The sequence below is a fragment of the Xiphophorus maculatus genome, chromosome 16 (genome assembly GCF_002775205.1).
Source record: "Xiphophorus maculatus strain JP 163 A chromosome 16, X_maculatus-5.0-male, whole genome shotgun sequence".
NCBI classification, from domain to species: domain Eukaryota; kingdom Metazoa; phylum Chordata; class Actinopteri; order Cyprinodontiformes; family Poeciliidae; genus Xiphophorus; species Xiphophorus maculatus.
Window position 1 is genome coordinate 10,312,755 of NC_036458.1, and position 19,760 is coordinate 10,332,514.

At 40.2% G+C, this 19,760-nt stretch overlaps 3 protein-coding genes and 2 long non-coding RNA genes across 6 annotated transcripts; 2 read left to right on the forward strand and 3 right to left on the reverse strand.

Annotated features, from left to right (window-relative positions):
• Nucleotides 1–1,741: 1,741 nt before the first annotated feature.
• Nucleotides 1,742–8,110, reverse strand: LOC102224484 (E3 ubiquitin-protein ligase TRIM39-like). Of its 2 annotated transcripts, XR_002754151.1 has the most exons (7): nt 6,062–8,110; nt 5,806–5,901; nt 4,231–4,461; nt 4,117–4,139; nt 3,901–4,019; nt 2,898–3,508; nt 1,742–2,784 (listed from the first exon to the last, which is right to left on the reverse strand). XR_002754151.1 is itself a non-coding variant. In XM_014469686.2 (6 exons), the coding sequence occupies exons 1-6, from the start codon at nt 6,605–6,607 to the stop codon at nt 2,949–2,951; spliced, it is 1,575 nt and encodes a 524-aa protein (XP_014325172.1). In that variant the 5' UTR covers nt 6,608–8,110; the 3' UTR covers nt 1,742–2,948. The 2 variants fall into 2 exon arrangements, 1 of the variants encoding a protein (XP_014325172.1); XM_014469686.2 differs by having other exon boundaries at nt 1,742–3,508.
• Nucleotides 6,613–8,915, forward strand: LOC111611671. The gene is made up of 2 exons (XR_002754152.1): nt 6,613–6,663; nt 8,108–8,915. It is a non-coding gene; the product is annotated as an uncharacterized LOC111611671 (long non-coding RNA).
• On the reverse strand, nt 8,445–12,399 carry gipc1 (GIPC PDZ domain containing family member 1). Its single transcript, XM_005801486.3, has 7 exons — nt 12,232–12,399; nt 11,251–11,736; nt 10,992–11,177; nt 10,675–10,855; nt 10,092–10,204; nt 9,932–10,013; nt 8,445–9,855 (listed from the first exon to the last, which is right to left on the reverse strand). Exons 2-7 carry the CDS (start codon nt 11,542–11,544, stop codon nt 9,704–9,706), a joined length of 1,008 nt encoding a protein of 335 aa, XP_005801543.1. The 5' UTR covers nt 11,545–11,736; nt 12,232–12,399; the 3' UTR covers nt 8,445–9,703.
• Nucleotides 12,400–13,558: 1,159 nt separating this feature from the next.
• LOC102230903 (dnaJ homolog subfamily B member 1-like) lies at nt 13,559–17,372 on the reverse strand. Its single transcript, XM_005801485.2, has 3 exons — nt 16,841–17,372; nt 14,806–15,368; nt 13,559–14,714 (listed from the first exon to the last, which is right to left on the reverse strand). The coding sequence occupies exons 1-3, from the start codon at nt 17,049–17,051 to the stop codon at nt 14,484–14,486; spliced, it is 1,005 nt and encodes a 334-aa protein (XP_005801542.1). The 5' UTR covers nt 17,052–17,372; the 3' UTR covers nt 13,559–14,483.
• LOC111611723 lies at nt 17,346–18,414 on the forward strand. Its single transcript, XR_002754184.1, has 2 exons — nt 17,346–17,435; nt 17,959–18,414. It is a non-coding gene; the product is annotated as an uncharacterized LOC111611723 (long non-coding RNA).
• Nucleotides 18,415–19,760: the final 1,346 nt, after the last annotated feature.

Genomic DNA, 19,760 nt, shown 5'->3' on the forward strand with positions numbered 1-19,760 from the left:
CGTGTTCGTAACCGAGAGGTACTTTGTTTCTCACAGCTTTGAAAAGCAAACTTTAATAAGTCTTCCTGTCTGTACTTGGCATGTTCACACAATATCCTTTTTGCTTTTACTTGCCGTCCCGAGTGCCAATTAGTATGCTTAGGAGTTTGCCTCTTTTTTATGACCAGACCTTATTATTCGTGTCAGAACATTAGTCGGGTCACGGTAAGGCAAGAATATTTGTTTACCAGCATAAATTTGAAGTGGCTTCCAAGAAAATAAGGTAAAAGAGATAAAGGTTAAACTATAACAAAAGGGTACAAAAGATTAGGAATCACATAAAAAAGAAACAGTTAAGTGCAAATTGAAAACAAAAAGCTATGCGATAATAAGAAATAAACTAATATTTAACCTTTACAGGTACAGTAATCTACAGCAAAGTAATTTCAAACACAACTCCTCTGCAGTAATTTATAGGTTGGTGTGATTATATGTGGTGAGGTTTTTTTTTTTTTTTTTAACAGAGACCAAGACAATTTTATTATAATCTAAGTTACTGAAAACAAAAACCCTAAAGCTAATTTTGTCGTAGATTTTCTGTGGATATGAAAATTAGCATGCTAAATCCATAAGCATGCTCATTTTTAAGTTGATCAAGTCTAGTCGAGTACTGACCTTTAATCTTCCTTGTTGGGCCCTAAACCAAAGATTTCTGAAAGTTATGCATTACATAGGCAGACATTCTTATCCATTCACTCTTGTGGTCATATGTTGACACAGAAATATAAAGTTGTGTGCAAGTAGAGAGATACTGTAAAATACTCTAATCTTAGTAGAAGTTAAATGAAAGTGGTGTGTGAATGGAGCCTTGAGGAACCCCAGAGGGGATTATTCCTGAAAGGAATCAGTAAAAACCCAGAGATGAAGAAGGATGCCAACGATCCTCTCCAATAAAATCAGTGAACTGATGAAACTACAACTCAGGTGAGTCTTACCTTTAGTTTTTTTTTTTTTTACTTGTATTCAAACTCTTTAAACTCTGTTGGAAAATATTAAATTACTGAAAAAGTCAATTGTCTGTAAAATCAACGGGACAGGTTGGTGAAGCTAGTTTATTCCTTTCATAAGTGAAATCATAATTTGAAAACAGCTGTTTCTGTTTCACTCGGGTTATTTTTGCCCTGTATTAAAATGTGTTTGATGATCTGAAACATTTGAGAGTGAAAAAAACCCCCAGCAGAAACAGAAGACATCTGTAGGAGAGGGAAGCATTTTTTCCTGTGTGATGTCCTCTTCTGCCTGCTGCTGATGCTCCCGTCTCTGTCGGACAGGTTTGACCTTTGTAGCGTGAATAAATGCGCTGCAGGAGGGCTCTCATGTGAGGACAGCCAGACTCAACCTGCTGATAAACAATGCAGACTTTCTAGACAAAAGGACTCACCATGATGCCAGTCCTGATGACACACAGGCAACCGTGTCACTGGTATGCCATTAAAGGACAGGGCGGTTCTAAAACACAGAACTTTAATGTAACGTTAAAGGTTTTTATTTCATTTTCTTGCCAAGTGGCAGCTAAGAATTCAGATATGTTAAATCAACTGTCCCTGCTGTTTTTCCTCTTTTTGTTTATCTCATGTTTAAAACGACAGCTCTACTCCCCTCCTGTCTCCACCCAGTGACATGGGTGGAGACGAGTTCAGTGGAGAACTTTCTGTTGTCCTGCAGAGTAAGTTTCTCCAAATAAGGACAAAATCAAACAATGTAGAGGAAGCAGTTTATTCACTGACAGTCATACAGGAAATGTCAGGACTTATGATTGTGCGTGAGTTCTTGTAAAAAGAAAAGTTACAAGTATTGTTCAGTCTCCATAAAATAAAAAAAACTGCAAAAAAAATATTTGAAAAAAATGAAGTCAAGTCAAAATGAGACTATTCAGAGACTATTCAGGTTACCAAAATGTTTATTTTTGCTGGAAATTATTTGAATGTTTTGGAAGAGCCCAGTTAGACTTCTGACCTAAATCTGGTGGAGAATCTGTGGAGGGAGTCAATAAAGTTTAGGGAGATTGTAACAAGGTCTTTTAATGTCAAACAGGTCATCACCAGAAACAAATCAGCAAAATCTTAGTGGAAACATGAGTTCTGATTGCTATAACGCCGGTAAAGATGTTTCTGTTGATGAAGGTTTGCATAATTTCTTTACATGTTCCTTACATTAAAATGTAAAAACATTTTTTATTTTATCAAAATGAATGTCTTTTAAGTTATTTTATTATCTTTTAGAGATATCTGCCTCATGTTCTATGAAAAATAAACATCTTAGTAGAATAAAGCTTATTCAACATCTAAATCTACCTGCGGTGAGAATAATTTTGGGCTTAACTGTTTTTGTTTTGTTCAGTTGTTGGTCCAAACAATGAAGAGACCAGTGAGGATAAATAACCACATGAATTTAAAAAATAATTAAAATTTTAGGTATATTTTCTAATTTCCAGCATCATTGAAAGAAACACAATTGCAACATTTTTTAATTTTTTTTTATTTTTGATGGGTTTTTGTGCACCAATGTTTGTAGCATTGTTGTCTTCTCAGTCCTTCTGATTTAATGTTCAGGATATTCTTATGAAACATATTTTTGCCTTAAAGAGTGACTGGGAACCCTTGTAGCACATGAAAATCTTGATATCAGTAAACTTTCTTTTATTTGTGTGATTTGTAAGATTAAAATGAAATTGGGTGTGGTGTGAGATTTAAAATGTGTGTTTTTTTTACCACCAGGGCGAGAATGATGCTCTCTCTGCTGCGGCTGATTGAGAAACAGAAAGGCGATTAAAGGAGTTAGTATAAGAGTATCTGGTGTTAATTAATGTAAAAAAACAATAAAAATAGTACTTTCTTTATATCATGCTCAGTTCACACCTGCCCAAAAACATCATCACATGTGTAATCTAACACATCAGTGCTTCCATATCACCAGGTCGCGCTGTTCCACACAGCCACCTTGGCGGGGCAGATCTTCAGAGGTTTGGGGTTGCTCCCGTTAATGTTGACTCCGGGGCAGAAGAAGGGATACATCTTTTCAGTGAAAAAGTCAGTGAAGGTGTAGACGGGCTTCATGGTCATAGGGTTGGAGAAAATGACCTCTCCGGCCTCGTAGTCAAGCTGCACCCTGACCCGGGTCAGGTCGCCCTCCAGGTGGAGCGGCGTGCTGGGCCTTGTCATCGCCGAGTACTCGCCCTCAGAGAGAGAGATCATCCAGAAGCCCCCCTCCGGACACCCCGAAATTCGCCCTTTCCTGTCAATGGTTTCCTTGACCACGCCGAGCATCCAGTCCTCTTTACCGCCCACCTCCACCTCCCAGGCGTGGCGGCCTGAAGTGAAGCCCTCTGACCCCAGCACGAACACAAAGTGACCAAAACGCTCAGGATTGTCTGGGAGCTGCTTGAGGGATCCACTGTTGGCCACGCTGGTCAGGTCTGAGGAGAGCGACAGCCAGGAGTAGGCGGTGTTGGGATCCAGGGTGATGGGAGCTAAAATCAGAAGAAAAACAAATCATTTAACCAAGAAATATGAATTACATGAATGTTCCTTTGTGTTATTACACAGACCAATCACTGAAAATATCACAAATTAAATTAAGTGGTTAATTGAGATGAAACCTGCTATGAAAAGCTTAATTTGTGAGAATGTATTTCAGTCTGGTTGTATAATTTTGATGCTGAATGGATTTTTTAAAAATTATTAAATATATCTTTATTACTAAAAGTCCAAATATAATGCGATATCCATCCTCATCTTAAATATGTGATCTTCAGGCTTCCAAGAACATAATAATCAAAGCTCACCTCAAAATAACAAAACTGATCTGGTTTAAAAAGTGTCTGCTGCACACAGCCCATTCAAAGTGGAAAGATGTACTTACTGTACTTAACCAGTTCCACCATGTTTGCCCAAACGTGGTATTTCAGGGAGCTCACATGCTTGGCCACATTTATAAGGACATCTGACACTTTTTCCGGACCTTTCTGGGGGAGCTGTGCTCTGTGATGACATGTCACAGTAATCATTCAGTACTAAAAAGAATTAGACTGTAACTTGATATATTAAAAGGAAAAAAATAGGGGAAAAAAAACTTTACCTTTTCTTTGTACTGATGTAATTCTGAAAGGACACCACAGACAATTGGGATACTTTATGTTCAGCGTGGGGCAAAAGGAGTATTTTATTTTTGCCTGGAGGTAAATCTACTCACCTGAAGGAATTGAGCATCACTGGACGCAATCTCATTCTCTATGGCGATGACGGCGTGGGAGAAAGTCAGGATGTCTCTGGTTATGCTTTCAGACTTCTTCCTCAGCAGCTCCTTTTTCTCCTCATCCTCCTTTTGCAGGGTGGCCAGTCTCGCTTCCTCCTCCCGCTCCAGAAACTCCCGAAGCTCCTCAAACTCCTGCCGTATCTGCTTCTCTGTGGCTTGCGTCTGGTTCTGCCATTCATGAAAATAAAAATCATCACTTCAAATATGCTGTACGTTCCTCTGCCTTAATTTAATAATGAAATTTAACTAATATTTGAAGTGCATGTTAGGACTAAAATAACTGCATAGTTTAGTTATTGAAAAAAAAATTTTCTCCTTTAGACAATGGAAAGAAAGGGGAAATTACATGATTACCTTTCTAGTTGAAGGTGACTGAAGCAGCTCTTTTTCCTCTACAGACGCCAAGTGATGGATGGGAGTTTGCCCAACTAGCCTACATATGCTAGGCTAGTGAAAGGGACTCCAGGCCCTTTGACCAGTGGAGCAGGAGCATGTTGTCTACTTAGTGAACCAAATTAGCCCGATTAGGCATCCCCGAGTCAGAGGCAACATTTCTCAGCCAGAAGAGGCTAATTTAATAAATCTAGTCTGCTGATGAATTGCTTCCTGGAAAGGAAGGGTTTAGATGCTACTCAATATTTTCAATGGGAGTGAAATAGGAGGTTTTAGCTGGATTAGACATTGCATTTGTGTTTTTGTAAACTCACTAAGGCAATGGACTCTGGGATGGCCTGAGGCACCAGCAAGCTAAGCTGGTGCTTGTGCCCAATGTGGAAAAACAATTCAAATTAAGCAATGCATTTTTGCAAAGTTGAAGAAAACAACATCTTTTTTTCCAATTAAAAATCTGAAAAATTCTGCCTAGCATTTGCGGTCAGTCCCTTTCACCCAAATGCCTGCAAATTTGCAATTTTAATATCTAGCTTTGCAAAGGTGGTAAAGACACAACATGAAAAGCCCAATGCTCTAAACGTAGTGAAAGGAAGTTACATTTACATACAATCAGTTGTACTGCATTTCTTTCACATTTCTTTTACCACAGTAACAAGGTTGAATTCAAAATATGAAACACTTTACAAATCTTTAAAAACCATGTGTCATTTTTTCCCCACTTCACAGACATCACATCTTTTTTGTCTTGGAATATCAAAGTTTGTGGATGTAACAAGAAAAAAGATTACAAACAAGAGGTGATTTAATGATTTACAGCTGACCTCTCATTGTCATGCCTAAGTAACGCACTGGTAGAAACTGAGACTTTGATGAAAATACCTGTAAATAACTCTGTCATAACCGTTTAATTATTAGTTTCCAACTCCTGTCTGTGAATGTTTCATAGATTTATCTGAAAAAGTTAATTATGAACCTTCTGGGAACTCCAAAGCATCTAAGAATCTAAAATGTTGTGCTTCTTGGTGTTTACACACTAACAGTGCATGACTCAGCTCGCGTTAAAGTTACATCAGCAGTCATGCAGGTCGTCTACTGTTTCTTGGATCTGTTTATTGATACCTTGATGTGCACAGTTGTGTCATCACACTCCTGCTTGGCTTCATACAGGCGCCGCAGATTCTTCTTCAAGGGGGTCAGCTCCTTCTTCAGTTCTGACTGGGGGTAGAAAAACATCAGAAATCAGAGGAAATCCAGCCAATATATTTCCATCTGTAGCATCATTAAAGAATTTAAGGGTTTTAATGCTTCAGAGCAATTAAACTGGGCATTTAAGCTGTACAATGATAGATTACTAATGTTGAAGAGTTATTTTTACCTTCAGATCCTGGGCTCCTTCATCTAGAGGACACATTTTGTGTCCCTGGTGCTTCTTGGAAGTGTGACACACACAGCACAAGACTTCAAAGTCATCCATACAAAAGAGTTTGAGAACCTCCCCATGTGTCGCACACTTCTCCTCCAGCACCGCCACTTCCTCCGCGGCCACGCCGGCCCCTGTCCCCGGCCCGGCCACCGAAGTCCTCCTCTCCTGCTCCCTCAGGTAGGTGTCGGCCACATTCTTCAGGGCCAGGCTGACCGTGGGCTCCGTCAGAGAGCACTTCCTCCTGCAGACGGGACACTCGCGCCGCGCCTTCTTCTTGTTCCAGAACTGCTGCAGGCAGGCCCTGCAGAAGCTGTGGCTGCACTTGAGCACGACTGGCTCCTTGAAGATCTCGCAGCAGATGGGACAAGACAGCTCGTCCTCCAGCATGGAGCATGAGCGAGAGGAAACAGCTCGTGGACGAAGGGATGAGGTCACCTTGGCGATCAGAGGCAGGGAAAGTTTTCCTGGCTGGGAAGAAGCTCTGGGTCGCAGAGCCATGACCAGTCGTTCTTATAACAGCTTTTGTTGTTCGTAAGAAGAGGAAGAGCTCCAAGGTGGGTCCAGAGAGTAATGTGGCCGCACTTTAACAGCAACCTCAGTTATAGATCAACAAAGACTCGCAAAACTGGTTTACTTCACTTCTAGTAGATAAGGTAAAGGTCGCCACCCCTCATTTAGCAGGCACAACAATACATTTTTCCAATGAAAAGAGCTTTGAATACTCTAGAAAACAAGTTTATGTATTATTCTGTTAGACCCAGTGTGTATAAGAATTATTTGATCCGCTGTCCATTTCTTTCTTCTTTCAGTATTTCAAATTTTTTTTTTGACAGGCAGAATGTGGGCTGAAAAGATAAAAATCTCTATTCAGCTCAGTGAGTGAAATAAAAACTGCCTGGTCTGTGATCCGTCAATGCTCAGAAAAGAGTAAGCATAAAATTTATGGAACACTATCAATCATTGATTATTATTAACTAGACTGCCCAATTTTAACTACTCACCAACAGCAATAAACTGGATTATGTCATATACCGCATATGAAATCTGGAATTATTGATAAATAGTTATGGACTACCACAAGGGTCTGTGTTGGGACCTTTGCTTTTCAGATTGATTAATGATTTAACAAAGGACAAGGAACAAGCTGTTGTGAATGTTAATGATTGGATCCAGAGATCTCATTTACATCTTAATTTATTCAAAACCAGGTATGTATTTCTTAAAAAAATGCAACTACCACCTGTGATTCTAGTATTTTTTTAAATACTAAATAGTATTAATTAAAACACAAAAAAACATAATTAGAGCACCACATATTTAGGGGTCATCTTGGATTCACTATGTTGTTTTAACAAGTGAAGCATATTGGGAAAAGAATTAAATTGAATCCAATTCTCAATTTATTAGAAATATTTTACCTTTTGAATGCCTCAAGTTATACTTTGGCGCCATGATTACATCTCATTTGACAAATTGCAAACAAGTTGGTAATCGTTAATTTCATTAAAAAAAAGTGATTAAGGTACTGGATAAAAAAAAACTAAATTGTATCATCTAATTGTATCATCTTTGTCAGATACTCTTAAAAACTGCTTTTTCCTATCGCGATTCTGATAGTTGGAATACAGTTCCAAGCAACATTTCTCAATTCATTTAACACTAGGAGGGCCATTCATCCTAGTGTTAAAGAAAAATAATATTATGCTTCCATTCAGCTTAACTTGTTGCTGGTACACTTGAATTTCTCCACTATGGAACAATAAAGGATATTTCTATTCTAGTCTGAGCTTTTAGATCCAGATTCATTTGCTAAAAGAGGAAATATGCCAAAATTCAGCTTGATATATTTGAAAAGCTGGTTACCAATACAAGAAAATGCTTGAACACAAAGGCTTCTCCTCCAATATCCAATGCCTGTTTTGCTGAAAGATTAAATCCTTATTTCACTCAATTACATGCAAATCATTTTTAATTTTACGCTCCTTGTTTTTTTCCTAGACTTCTATTCATTTTCCAAACAATGAGAGGAAACATTTTCCACGTTGGCTCTCTAATTTGCCACCTTCCTGACAAAGGCCTGTAAGTGACCTCGATGAGTCCGTCTAGAGCTATCAAGTGAGCCGAGGTCGATCTGATTACACCAGCCGACAGCCGCTGACAGTGATTTCACCGTCTGAATAAACGCCATGCATATTTCAGGAGGACAAAGGAGGGAGAAGAAACACAAACACCCTTCTAGGTGGCTTCTGTGAGCGCCCGTAAAAAATTCAGATGCTAAAGTGGGCAAAAGACAAAAACATCACGAAGAAAGACCAAACAGAAAATGCTGCGTGGGTGTTGTTATTGCGCTGTATTTGAACATGGACCGTGTAACACAAAGCCATCAAAAATAATTATTAGTGTTAATTACATCACCCATGTAGATTTATTATCAACTCTGAGGAATGAAACAAAACTACAAAATAGCCTCTTCACATTTGGATCATCTGAAAATGTTAGAACAACAAAAGGGTTTGTTTCTTTTTCTTAAATTAAGTGTTGCACGATGGAAGCAGCATCTCATTCAGGATCAACATCATGCATTTGAGCGTTAACAAAAAAAAAGACCGACATATCTAAATTAAAAATTTTAAAAAATGGATGAAATGCAGATTTTGTTTCTTGTACAGCAATTCCAAACCCTTACTGTTTCTTTGTTACAACTCTCTTAGTAATAAAGATGCGACGACATGGTGAAAATGTTCATCCTTTAACACAATTCTTAATCTTTTTTTTTTTTAATAGACATCACATCACCTCATATAAAAACACTAGCTATAAAAAAATAAGTCGACACAGTCCACAAACCAACCTCCTGCTTGACCTTGAGGAACAGGAAGTAAACACTGATTTCCTTTTAACACTGCAGAGTCTCCGGTCTGCTTCACTAACAGTGAGCCGCTTAAGTTTTTAGTGTAAAGCTACGGTTTACTGTCACCTCTTTGTAACAAGAGATTTTATTTCTAACATAAGACCAGATGTTAGGAAGAAATGTAAAATAAGAAATGTAACAGCACATGCTTGTAAAACTGACCCATCACAGTAACATCAAGTGGTTCAGAACAGCACTGTAGCTCAGGGGGGAAGTCACGCAGTGCAATATCTAACCAGGTGAGGCGACGTGCGGCTCATCCTCACCTCTGCTGTTGGTTTGCAGTGCAGAAAGACACGTAGTTTTAATATCAAAGATCTCGTTTCTCCCATATCAGACAACAGAGTCGGCGCTCATTCCACTGCCGGCAACTACAACGTCAACATGCAGGGAGGTTTTCGGTGGGTGGGGGGAGGGGCAGAGGTGGGGGTCACGCAATGTGCTCAACGATGTCATTTCTGGAAAAACGCTGGAAGACACATTAAAGCACTTTAGAAAGTCACGGCAGTCACCTTCCCCTTCGTGTAACCGGACGGCCCGCTCTGGCTCCCAAAAGGGTGGAAATGCACAAAAATAGAAGGAGTGTTGTACACTGGAATAAAAATAAACTCATGATGGTGGTGCTGTGTGTTCTGGTAGTGTTAACACCCGCACAGGGCCCTCTGCTCCGTTAGCTCCTGCAGTTACACACGTCCAACCTTCGCGTCGCCGATGGCGCCCCAGACGTCGAAAACAAACTCGTCGGGGAAGGCGAAGTCTCCCAGAGTCTCATCCAAAGCTTCAGCAAACTCGTCTGGGTTCTTCTTGTCTTTGCCCAGCTCCACCATAGTGGCGGCTGAGGAGAGACAACAGGTTGTTTAATCAGTCAGAAACACAAAATAGGATTTGTGTCTACAGACACCAATTCTTACCCAGTTCGCTGTCTCTGATGCCCATGTAGCTCTCTAGCAAATCATCCACCTTCTCAATCGCTTTTTCCTCAAATGCCGAAGGCTGGCAAAACAAAAATGAATGTGCATAATCAGGTAATTTAGTAAACAAACAACCCAAAACCTCCTGTGATCAGCTCACCAGCTCCTCCACTGTGGCGGGACCTTTAGAGCGCAGACGAAGGGTCCCTCTGCCCGTCCCGAGCTGGACCCCCGAGCCCGACCTGGAGCCTGACGACCTCTGACCGATCATATCTGTGTCAAAACATTTCATGTACTAAGCGTAAAGTACACGCATGTGACTTCGAGCTAGAAACTCAAAAATCATGTTTTGTTTTGAAATACCTGTGAAATCCTTGAAAATCTCCAATTGTTCAACTTTTTATCTGTGGCAGTGTGAGACAAAATCGCCAAATGCCCACTTCTGACAATTAGCTCAGCTTCAGTGCAGTTATTTTGGTCTTTTCAGGTCATTTTATGAAGATACTGCAGCTATTTTATTACCTCGGGATTTTGATGCTTTTTTTTGGTTTTGTTTTGTAACAGGATGTTAAATAATGAACCAAAGCCACAGAGGAAGTCAGTATCAGACTTCCTCTGTCCATGCAGAGGAAAGTCCATGCAGGATTATCTGCTGCAGTTGATATCTTAAAGTAAATTCAGTAGAGAACAAGAAATATGACAATGAGGCTACATAATTTAGGTCACAATTCTCTCTAACCTACCAAAAGCTTTGAGGGGCTCCACAAGCTTGATGGTGAACATTTTCCCCTTAGGAAGCTCCTTCAGCATTTTGGCAACTTCATAGTGTCGACAGCCAATGAGGCGATGGCCGTTAATGGACTCGATCATGTCGCCGACGTTAATGACCTGGATTTGGTGGATGATGCTCCCCTCCCGGATCCTCTGCAAAGCACCAAAAGTTAAAACATTTCAGGTAAAAACAATCCAGCTCACAACATTTTGTCAATACTGTATGAATATTTACACACAACAATCCAGGAGCTGGCCCTTCTTTGTAGATTTTCAAAACTTTCCTCACCTTGATGAAAGCATAACCTGCTCCGTTGTCGGTGATTGTCAGTCCTAAAGCATCTTCTCCTTTGAAGATTTCTATTTCCTTCTTCTGGCCTTTAATGTGGGCAAAAATGAAGTCCTCCAGCCCAATCTGTCCCCCTAAAAGTTTATCCATGTCCACCTTGTGAGTGTTCAGTGTGCAAAACATAACCTGTGGAGAGAAACTGTACCATTTAATCTTCATCCCAATCAAAACATCTTACATTTTTTAAAGTCTGACTGACCTCAGATGCTGGGATGCCAAAGGCCTCTCCAATTTTGGCATAGAGCTCTCGCACATTGCTAAAGCCCTCAATGCGGCCTGTGGGGCTGCCGTGAGCCAGTTGGGTGTGGAAAATCAGCCGGGGTCTCATGTTGTTTGGTGGGGGAGGAAGGCCGTCAGACCCTGCGGCCTCCCCGGCGACTCCTCCATCCAAGCCCTCCATGCCCGGCATGTTGAGACCACCGCGGATGGGCTCCGCTTCCTCATTCTCCACCAAGGGGGACGCCTTCTTCCTTCTTCCCAGACCCAGAGGCATTGTGGACGCCGCTCTAGGAAGTTACCCCACAATCCAGACCAACATAAACCTGGAGTGCTGACTCAGCAGCAGATTTATTCAGTGTTTACGTCAAAGCCCTCCAGACCAGTTTGAAAGCTGTATCAGCCGGGCACTGAATGAATGTAGGAACACACACATCAGAGCAGCTCACATAGCTGGGTCTGTGATCAGCTGGACAAGAGAAACAAAAACTCCAGTTATTAATATACATCAAACAGAGCCAGGGAGAATACAATATTCAATATAAATACAATATAAAAGCTTTAGTTTCATGAGCAGGTTCACAAATAAGCGGCAAGCTCAGTGTTAAATCTAAAGAAATATGTTACATATACTGAAGTTACTTCTCATCTAACACCACACTGCAGCCTGGACAATCAATGCATGAGACAAGGCTAACACTAGCTGCTAGCTGGCTTCCAGTTAAAGCAAAACACAACACTTGACAGGTACCCAGCTACAGAGCTAACAGCAAAATAACACTAATTAAACAGGTGCCTGTGGCTTCTTGTCGCCATATGGTTACTAAGAAGTGTTGAGGTTAATTAGCACGATCGGTAAACATGAACCGAGAAGCGAAAACATGGCAGGGCTCGACTTTTAGCTCTTCCTGTTAGCTGAGGAGCCCACTGACTCCCTACCTACTGATAATATTCATAAAATAACCTTAGTCTATTGAAGTACGCTCTTCACGCTGCTCCGCTTCTAGATGCGATGTTTAGTTATCCCGATCAGACTGGTGGGAAATTACAGCGTGTGTGTTAGTAGCGGTGTGTTGTTGTAGAATTAGCTTAGAGCCAGCCAAGCTGGGTGGAACAATGACGCCTTCATGTAACCTCGTAAAAAGCAACTCCTCCCCCGAATACCGAGTGAATAATCTAGAATGTGAAAAGATGGTTTCATTGATTATGATTTACATGGTCATTAAATGAGAGGACGGTGGCAGATATGTGAATAAATTAACGCTAAATAAGTAAATAATGAAAAAAGTAAAGGTTTAAATAGTGGTGCTTACGAATTCTGATTATTTCTACGGGTATGATTTTTAGAACACATCCTGTTGCATTTCTCCTTTATGTAATTCTTTTCTGCCCTCTAGCGGTTGATCATTTTAATTGCCACGAGTCAGACTATCACCACTACTGCTGCCATTTTTGCCCTTAGTTCAGCTAAATAAAACAAATTTAAAGCCGCAAATATTACATTAACTTTCAAAAAAAGGACAGCTTATAAGTTTTGATAATCTATCTGCCGTTGAGCATTTATTGATTTTTTTTCTTAAATAAGTACAATTTTATTACTATTTTTAGGTTTAAAGTTCAGAAAATTTTTATTAAACAGTTTATCTAATGATAAAATATCTACATCTAATAAATGTTGCTGTTAGTTTTAACATCATTCTGCAGTGTCATAACATGTTTGTCTCAAATATAGATTTCTATTGGTCTTGTGTAACATTCAGATTTCAAGAGAAATTTACGTTGTAAAGCATTTCTCACATTTCTGTACTTATATTTAAGCTTCAGCTTCAGTTAATTGCAGAAAAGAAATATTTTTGCTAGCAGCCCTTAGGTTTTCTGCCAATATTTGCTATTGAGAAAGAATTTTAAACAGATCACTATTTACTGGAACAAACATTCAGCTCTGTAGTTCTCATACAAGAGAAAAATACTAAAATAAAACACTGCTAAAGGTGTGGTTTAGAGTTTCTTTAATGTCAAATCAAAAAGGATAAAAAAAATATCCTGTGATAAAATCATTCTTGTTACAAATAAAAGGATTCTGAACCCCCAGCCACAGACTGTAAAGCATAAACAACACATGAATGCTCTATAGTTTCCCCCTAAAGGAGGAACAAAGTAAACAGGCTTTTTGCATACAAAAAACATCACAGAGATGACACATCTCTAAGTTTAAACCACCCATCTGTGTCTGAAACCTAAAGTTCCAAGAAAAGCAGAAAAAAGCAGCACTGACATATTTCCCGACTTTGTAACCTCAAGTCATTTTTTCCCCACTCAAGCATCAAACAATCTCCCAGTGATCAGTCTGAGCCGTGGAACCACTCATTTCCAGGGAGCGAACAGCTTGGAATCAAAACGTAGGTTAGTGTACAGAGTAGAAATTAAACAAAAGTAATGATACTGAAGTTTCTTTCTGCCTGGCAAAAACAAATTCATGTATTAAATATGTGATTTTGGTAGAAAATAAATGTTTTATGTAATCAGCAAAACAGCAGGATTCACACTATTAGATGCACATATAATTTAATTACACAGAGACGGCTGTTTGGCACAAAACAAACAACGTACATATGGAGCAAAGTAACATCTTTAACGATCAGGCTCACTGATCTAATAAAGATATATTTTTTTCTTCCCCTAAATTTTCATTCCAGGCACGAAAGGATTTGTTATTCCCCACCGTGTCACACCGCTCAGCAGTCTGTAATCAACTGGGATCGTTTGCATGCATCATAACTCCAAACACACGACTCACATTTTAAAGCCTTCAGAAGACTTTCGGTGGATTATTTTGTTTCTTGTGCAGTTCAACAGGATCACAATCGAGTTGTCGTGGAATTTTCCCCACGACACAAAATAGGAAATATGCGATTTAGTCAGAGTTGATTCTGTTCGCGTACAGCTACGCTCAAGCCTGCATCAATGCACCTGAGGTTCGGGTTAAGTAGCTGACTGCACATCACTTGAAAACGTCTGCTGTGAAGCAAAATCAGCCGTGCAAACTTTTTAAAAGACATTTGATTTTTCTTTCTTCACATCAAACCAGATTTGGTTCTGAAACCCAAACGGGAATAAAACCCGATCCTGAATCATTTAGGCCGAAACTTGACGCAGAACGCCAACATGACTGGAAATGTTAGCTTGTTGTTAAAAGTGTCGATGGAGATGCTTTGGTCACATGGGGAGGATCTGCTCTAGTGCGTCTCGCGTGTTTTCGCCCAGTTTCTCTGGAAATTTAACAGAGAAGTCCAAGATCATGTCGCCTCGTTTGTCGGGACACTTGGACAGAGGAAGCCCCTCTCCCGTGATGCGCTTCTTCATCCCGGGCTTCACAACTTCCCTGGAGTGAACAGTGATGGTGCGGCCGTCCAGAGTGGGCGCCTTGACCGTGCATCCGCACAACGCCTGGTGGCAAACACAGGGAAAATAATAAGAATTTATGATCATTTTCTGAACTTTTATTAATAAATCAAAGGAAATATACCAGATTATTTACCTCTCTGAGGGAGATTTTTGCAGGATAAACTATATCTGACCCGTCTCTCCTGAACACAGGGTGGGGTTTGTCCTTGACCACAAAAACCACGTCGGCAGGAATGTTGGTCGGAGTCTCATCGCCCTCCTTGGGGAAAGTGATTTTCGTCCCCTCTTTCCACCCGCGCTTGATATTAACCGTTAAAATCTTGTCCTCTTTGCGCATGGTGCAGCCGTCGGGGTTCACTCTCTTGCGGGAAATCTTCATCTTTTTGGTACAGCCGGTGAAAACCTCCTCCAGGCTCACGTTCAACTCGTGCACCACGGGCGGGTCCTGCCTCTTCTCGTGCGGCCTGTGCAGACCACCGGGCTGGGTTTTGAAGGACCTTTGGAAGCCGCCCATTCCTCCCATGCCGAACGGGGAGAAAGGGTCGTCGATGTCGCCGTCGATGGACGATGAGAAGAAGTGATCGAAGGGGCTGCGGCCGCCGAAGAACTCCGCAAATATGGCGTGGGGGTCTCCATTGAAGGTGTAGTTGAAGGTGGGGCCGCAGTGTTCTCTGCCGTCTCCTGGACCCTTTAATCCTGCTCAGAAGGAAGGCAACAAAGATCCGGCTTACGTTTTTGCACGTTAGTGTCAATGGAAAGAAGAAATGACAAAAAAATAAATAAATAAGATCTGCCTCGGAATGATTGAAAAATCTTCATTTAATTTCTTTAAAATTTTGACAGACAAAGAAGCTATCAAGAAAATAGAATCAAGTGATGGTTGGATCTGCACTTTAGATTTGAAAGCAGCATTTGAATAACTCATATGCAGCTTCTTAGCACAAAAATTATAGTTTTGCCAGAGCCTGAGCAAAGTTTCAGGAGGCCTTGGGTAGAATTTGAGTCCCCGCAGCAATACGAATTCATATTTTCTATTATTCGCCTAACATATTGTCTGACTTGTTCATTTTAAGCGCAATTCGGTTTGGATGGAATCAGGAAGGCGTGGACGAGTCGAATTAATTGTTTTTACAAGGAACTAATGTTAATTTGCAAACATTCGTTGTAATGTTTTTATTTTGTTTTGGGTTCCACGTTTTCTCTATTTTTGGATAACATGGTTGCCTAGAGAACCCTTAGCAACGTTAGTGACTTTGTTTCTCACTTGCACTTGAATTTCTTCAGATTGAGGCAATTTGTTGCTCTTAGAGATCTTTCAGAATAGCTTATGCTAACAGTAAAGTTAGTAACCAGGCCTGGATGTGGCTACAGAACTCAGCTTGCTAAAAAAAAAATTGGTTAATCACAGTTAAATTAGAGCAGTTCATTTTATGCACATAGTACCTGGTTGATTTAAATAACCTGAAATAAAATGTAAAAACTACATTTTGCTCAGTTTAACTTTGATATTTGATTGTTTTAATGATGTAAGTCAAAATGACGAATTAGCATTTAGCTATCTGGTGCATGCTCATTAGTATGCACTGTCCTACTTAAATAACATCAATTTAATGCAACAACGCCAAAAATGCAGAAGCTGAAGGGGTGCATACTTTTTCCACAGCTCTTCAATTGACAATTGTTTATGTCAGTAGAGCTTTTAGAACAAGCTACAGAAGAAATAGCGCCCTCTAGTGTCTCGATAGTCGAGGGTTACATAATCCTGGCCCTAAAGTCGCATATATATCGGACCAGCTCCGCTTCCAGCCCATAAATCTAAGCATGTTCATCTGTGCACCAATACCACAAAAACAAAAACTAAGCATTAACATATAAATCTGTGTGTTTTCTACTTGCTAATCCAGAACTGTAATGCGAGACAGCAGAATGGGAGAAGAGGACAGAGCCTTTGGTTTCCAGCAGGTTCTTCAGCTGCATCCATTGTGCACAGACCTTTACATAGTGTGACAGCTGATGCAGAAGGATGCAGGAAACCCCACTCTATTGCAAATAATGCATCGATTGCAATTATGCATTAAAAATATGTGAGGACGAAATTATGCTAGCATTAGGGTAAAGTGGTGAAAACTAGAAAGCAGCATGCAACTTGTGTGAGAGAGTTCAGGTACCTTCTTCTCCCAAACGATCGTAAATGTCTCTTTTCTTAGCGTCACTGAGGACATCATAAGCTTCAGCAACCTCCTTGAATTTGTCTTCGGCTCCGGGTGACTTGTTTTTGTCCGGATGGAAGCGCAGAGCCTGTTTTCTGTACGCCTTTTTGATCTCGTCGTCGGATGCACCTCTGGCTATTCCCAGCACATTGTAATAATCTTTACCCATCACACTGAACGGTCAGCTCCAGCTTTCCCCACCCCCGTTATGAAAGCACAGCCAGCGGGGACACCCAGGTGGTCATGTGTGCGGCGGCTCAACTTGCTTTCCCACGCCGCAGCTGGTGTCACCTCCGGCGGGCAAAAACCGTCCGGTGGCCGTGACAGTCCGAGGAAAACTTTCGGTTTCGCGCGGAAAAGCCGACGACAAAGGTTCCGCTTATTTATCTAGATTTTTTTTAATGAAAAAAAGTAAAGAACAAATTGTACTTAGAGATGAGATGCCGCGGCGCTAAAGAGAAGCTGGGCATAGAAACTTCTGGAAGAAGCTGACGAATGTAGGTCGAGAGGATTCCCTCCAAACAACTTCCGGTTTCATCTGACCTAGTTAAAGGTGCGTCGGTGGATTTCGTTGTTTTTAAAACTGAACCAGGCAACCAACCGAACTCCCACGATTAAAATTAGTATGTTATGTTTTGAAATTTGGCAATGATCTATTGTTTAACCCTTATTGTATATTCAGAACATTATTTGACGAGTCTGCTGACGAGGAGGGTTTCCGCTTTTGTGCCCTTCAAAATAAATCAATCCTGTTTATTAAAATGTTATTAGGCATGACAGTCGTTCCTCAAACGCAAAAATTGTAACTTATGCGATTTCTTCTTCAAGAAATATCCAAGAAATTTTCACAAAAATTATATTTTTACAATATATCTGTCAAAATGTATCGTAAAGGTTTGTTTCAGATCCTCAAAAAAAAAAAAAAACTGAAACCTGAGTAAATAGAAAATGAATAATCAGGAATTACATTTTTACTGGAGGAAATCTATCCCTGACCTTGGTAATTGTCCCCTGTTAAATCATTATTTGACAGTGATAACCACGTTTTTTTTGTTTTTGTTTTTTGTTACAAACAGTTTGTTAAAGAGGAAGCACAGAAAACAATCCACCCCTCATGGAGAAAACATGGAACAGTGGTGAACTTTCCCAGGAGAGATTGGCTGACTGCCACTGCCGCGACTTGAGCTCGCTGTTTCCAAAATTATTTCAAGAGCAGATCCAGGTATCATCCAGGATATCACAAAAGAACCCAGTACAGCATCTACAGCACCACAGCCCTCACTTGCCTCAGTCAAGGTGCTCATAATGCAATAATAAAAACAAAATAGGAAAAAACATGGCATCCATGAAAAAGTTCCAAAGCAAGAACTACTGTTATCCAAGATGAACACTGAGGCCCATCGATCCAATAACTTTTGGGAACATTGATACCAAACTGTAACTTTTTAGAGGGTGAATATCTTGTTACATCTCACATAAACCATTCAGAATAAAGAACCTCATACCAACAGTCAAATGTGGTAGTGATAACACAATGGTGTGAGACTGCTTTGTTTCTTAAGGTCTTCTACAACTTGCCATAATTGATGGCAAGTTGTAGAAGACAACTTCTGCACACTACAAGAAAATCCTGAAGGAGTGTGTCAGGCGATCAGTTTGTGACGACACCAGCCAATCCACTTCTGAATACCTCTAATGCAGTAACTAGGTGACTGCTGGAGAAGCTGCATCACGCCCTAAAACAGGCTATTCATGCTCAGACATTTTTTCATATGTCTAAAATAAAACTACTTTGTGAAGAACAATAGACCAAAATTCCTCCACATCAATGTTAAATGTCAATTGATAGTTTTCAAAAGCACTAGCTATTATCACAGGTGGAACACACCTTTATTGAGTTTATGGTCAGGTTTTTTTGTTTGTTTTTATAGGTTCAGGTTCATTTGGATAGCTTTCCCCTTTGTTAATGAACTCACCATTTGAAAACCTAAGTTTTTCACTTGCTTCGGTTATCCAGATGATATGAAACATTCAAGTGTGACAAAAATAGAAGAATAAAAAAGCAACAAAAAAAAAAAAAGTTTGGACAAAACAGAAGGAGATGAAACTGTAAGTAAAGAGAGAAAAAAATAACTAAAACCTTTTCATAGAATTCAAGAGGAGAGAGTATCTGTCAGTGCTGCCAACCAAATGCATTTGATGGATTGAATACCAGGAAGTGTGACCACCTCAAACGGGAGGTTTGGCAGCTTGACAGTCCTGAGCATCCAGCTGAGGTGCGTGTTGCCACAATGCCAAGAACAGACGTCAGCAATGACCTTAGTGAAGCAATTGTTGCTGCCCGTCAATCTGGGAATCGTTGTCAGGCACTTTCCAAACAGTCAGGGATATTCTACAGTGATTATCCACAAGCTGAAAATATTTAAGACAGATGTTTGTCTTCCCGGGCGTAGATGCAATGCTTCAGAGAAGATGCAATATTTCTAAGAATTCAAACAGGCCTCAGAGTGATAAATGTAACTCACTACAGACTTACTGAGAATGCATAGATTTGTCAATGTCTCATTATATCTTATTTTATGTAATTTAGTCAAGTACATGCTAATATTGCAATCCAGTGTGTCCTTTCACTTTATGTATGCCAGCTGTCCTGTTATACACAATTTTATACAAGTTTAACAGTGAACACCATGACATGCAGAAAAAACCTCAAACTTTGGCCCAGTTTTCAAGGTGTGAATGTTGTAGCACAATAAAGTACTTACGACGAGATCCTGTCAACCTTGTTCAAATTTAACATAAGAAAATGTGTGGCTTGTGGCTCTTTGCATAGGTGCATACTGTACACAACAAGAAGCTCACTGTTGGCAAGTTCATA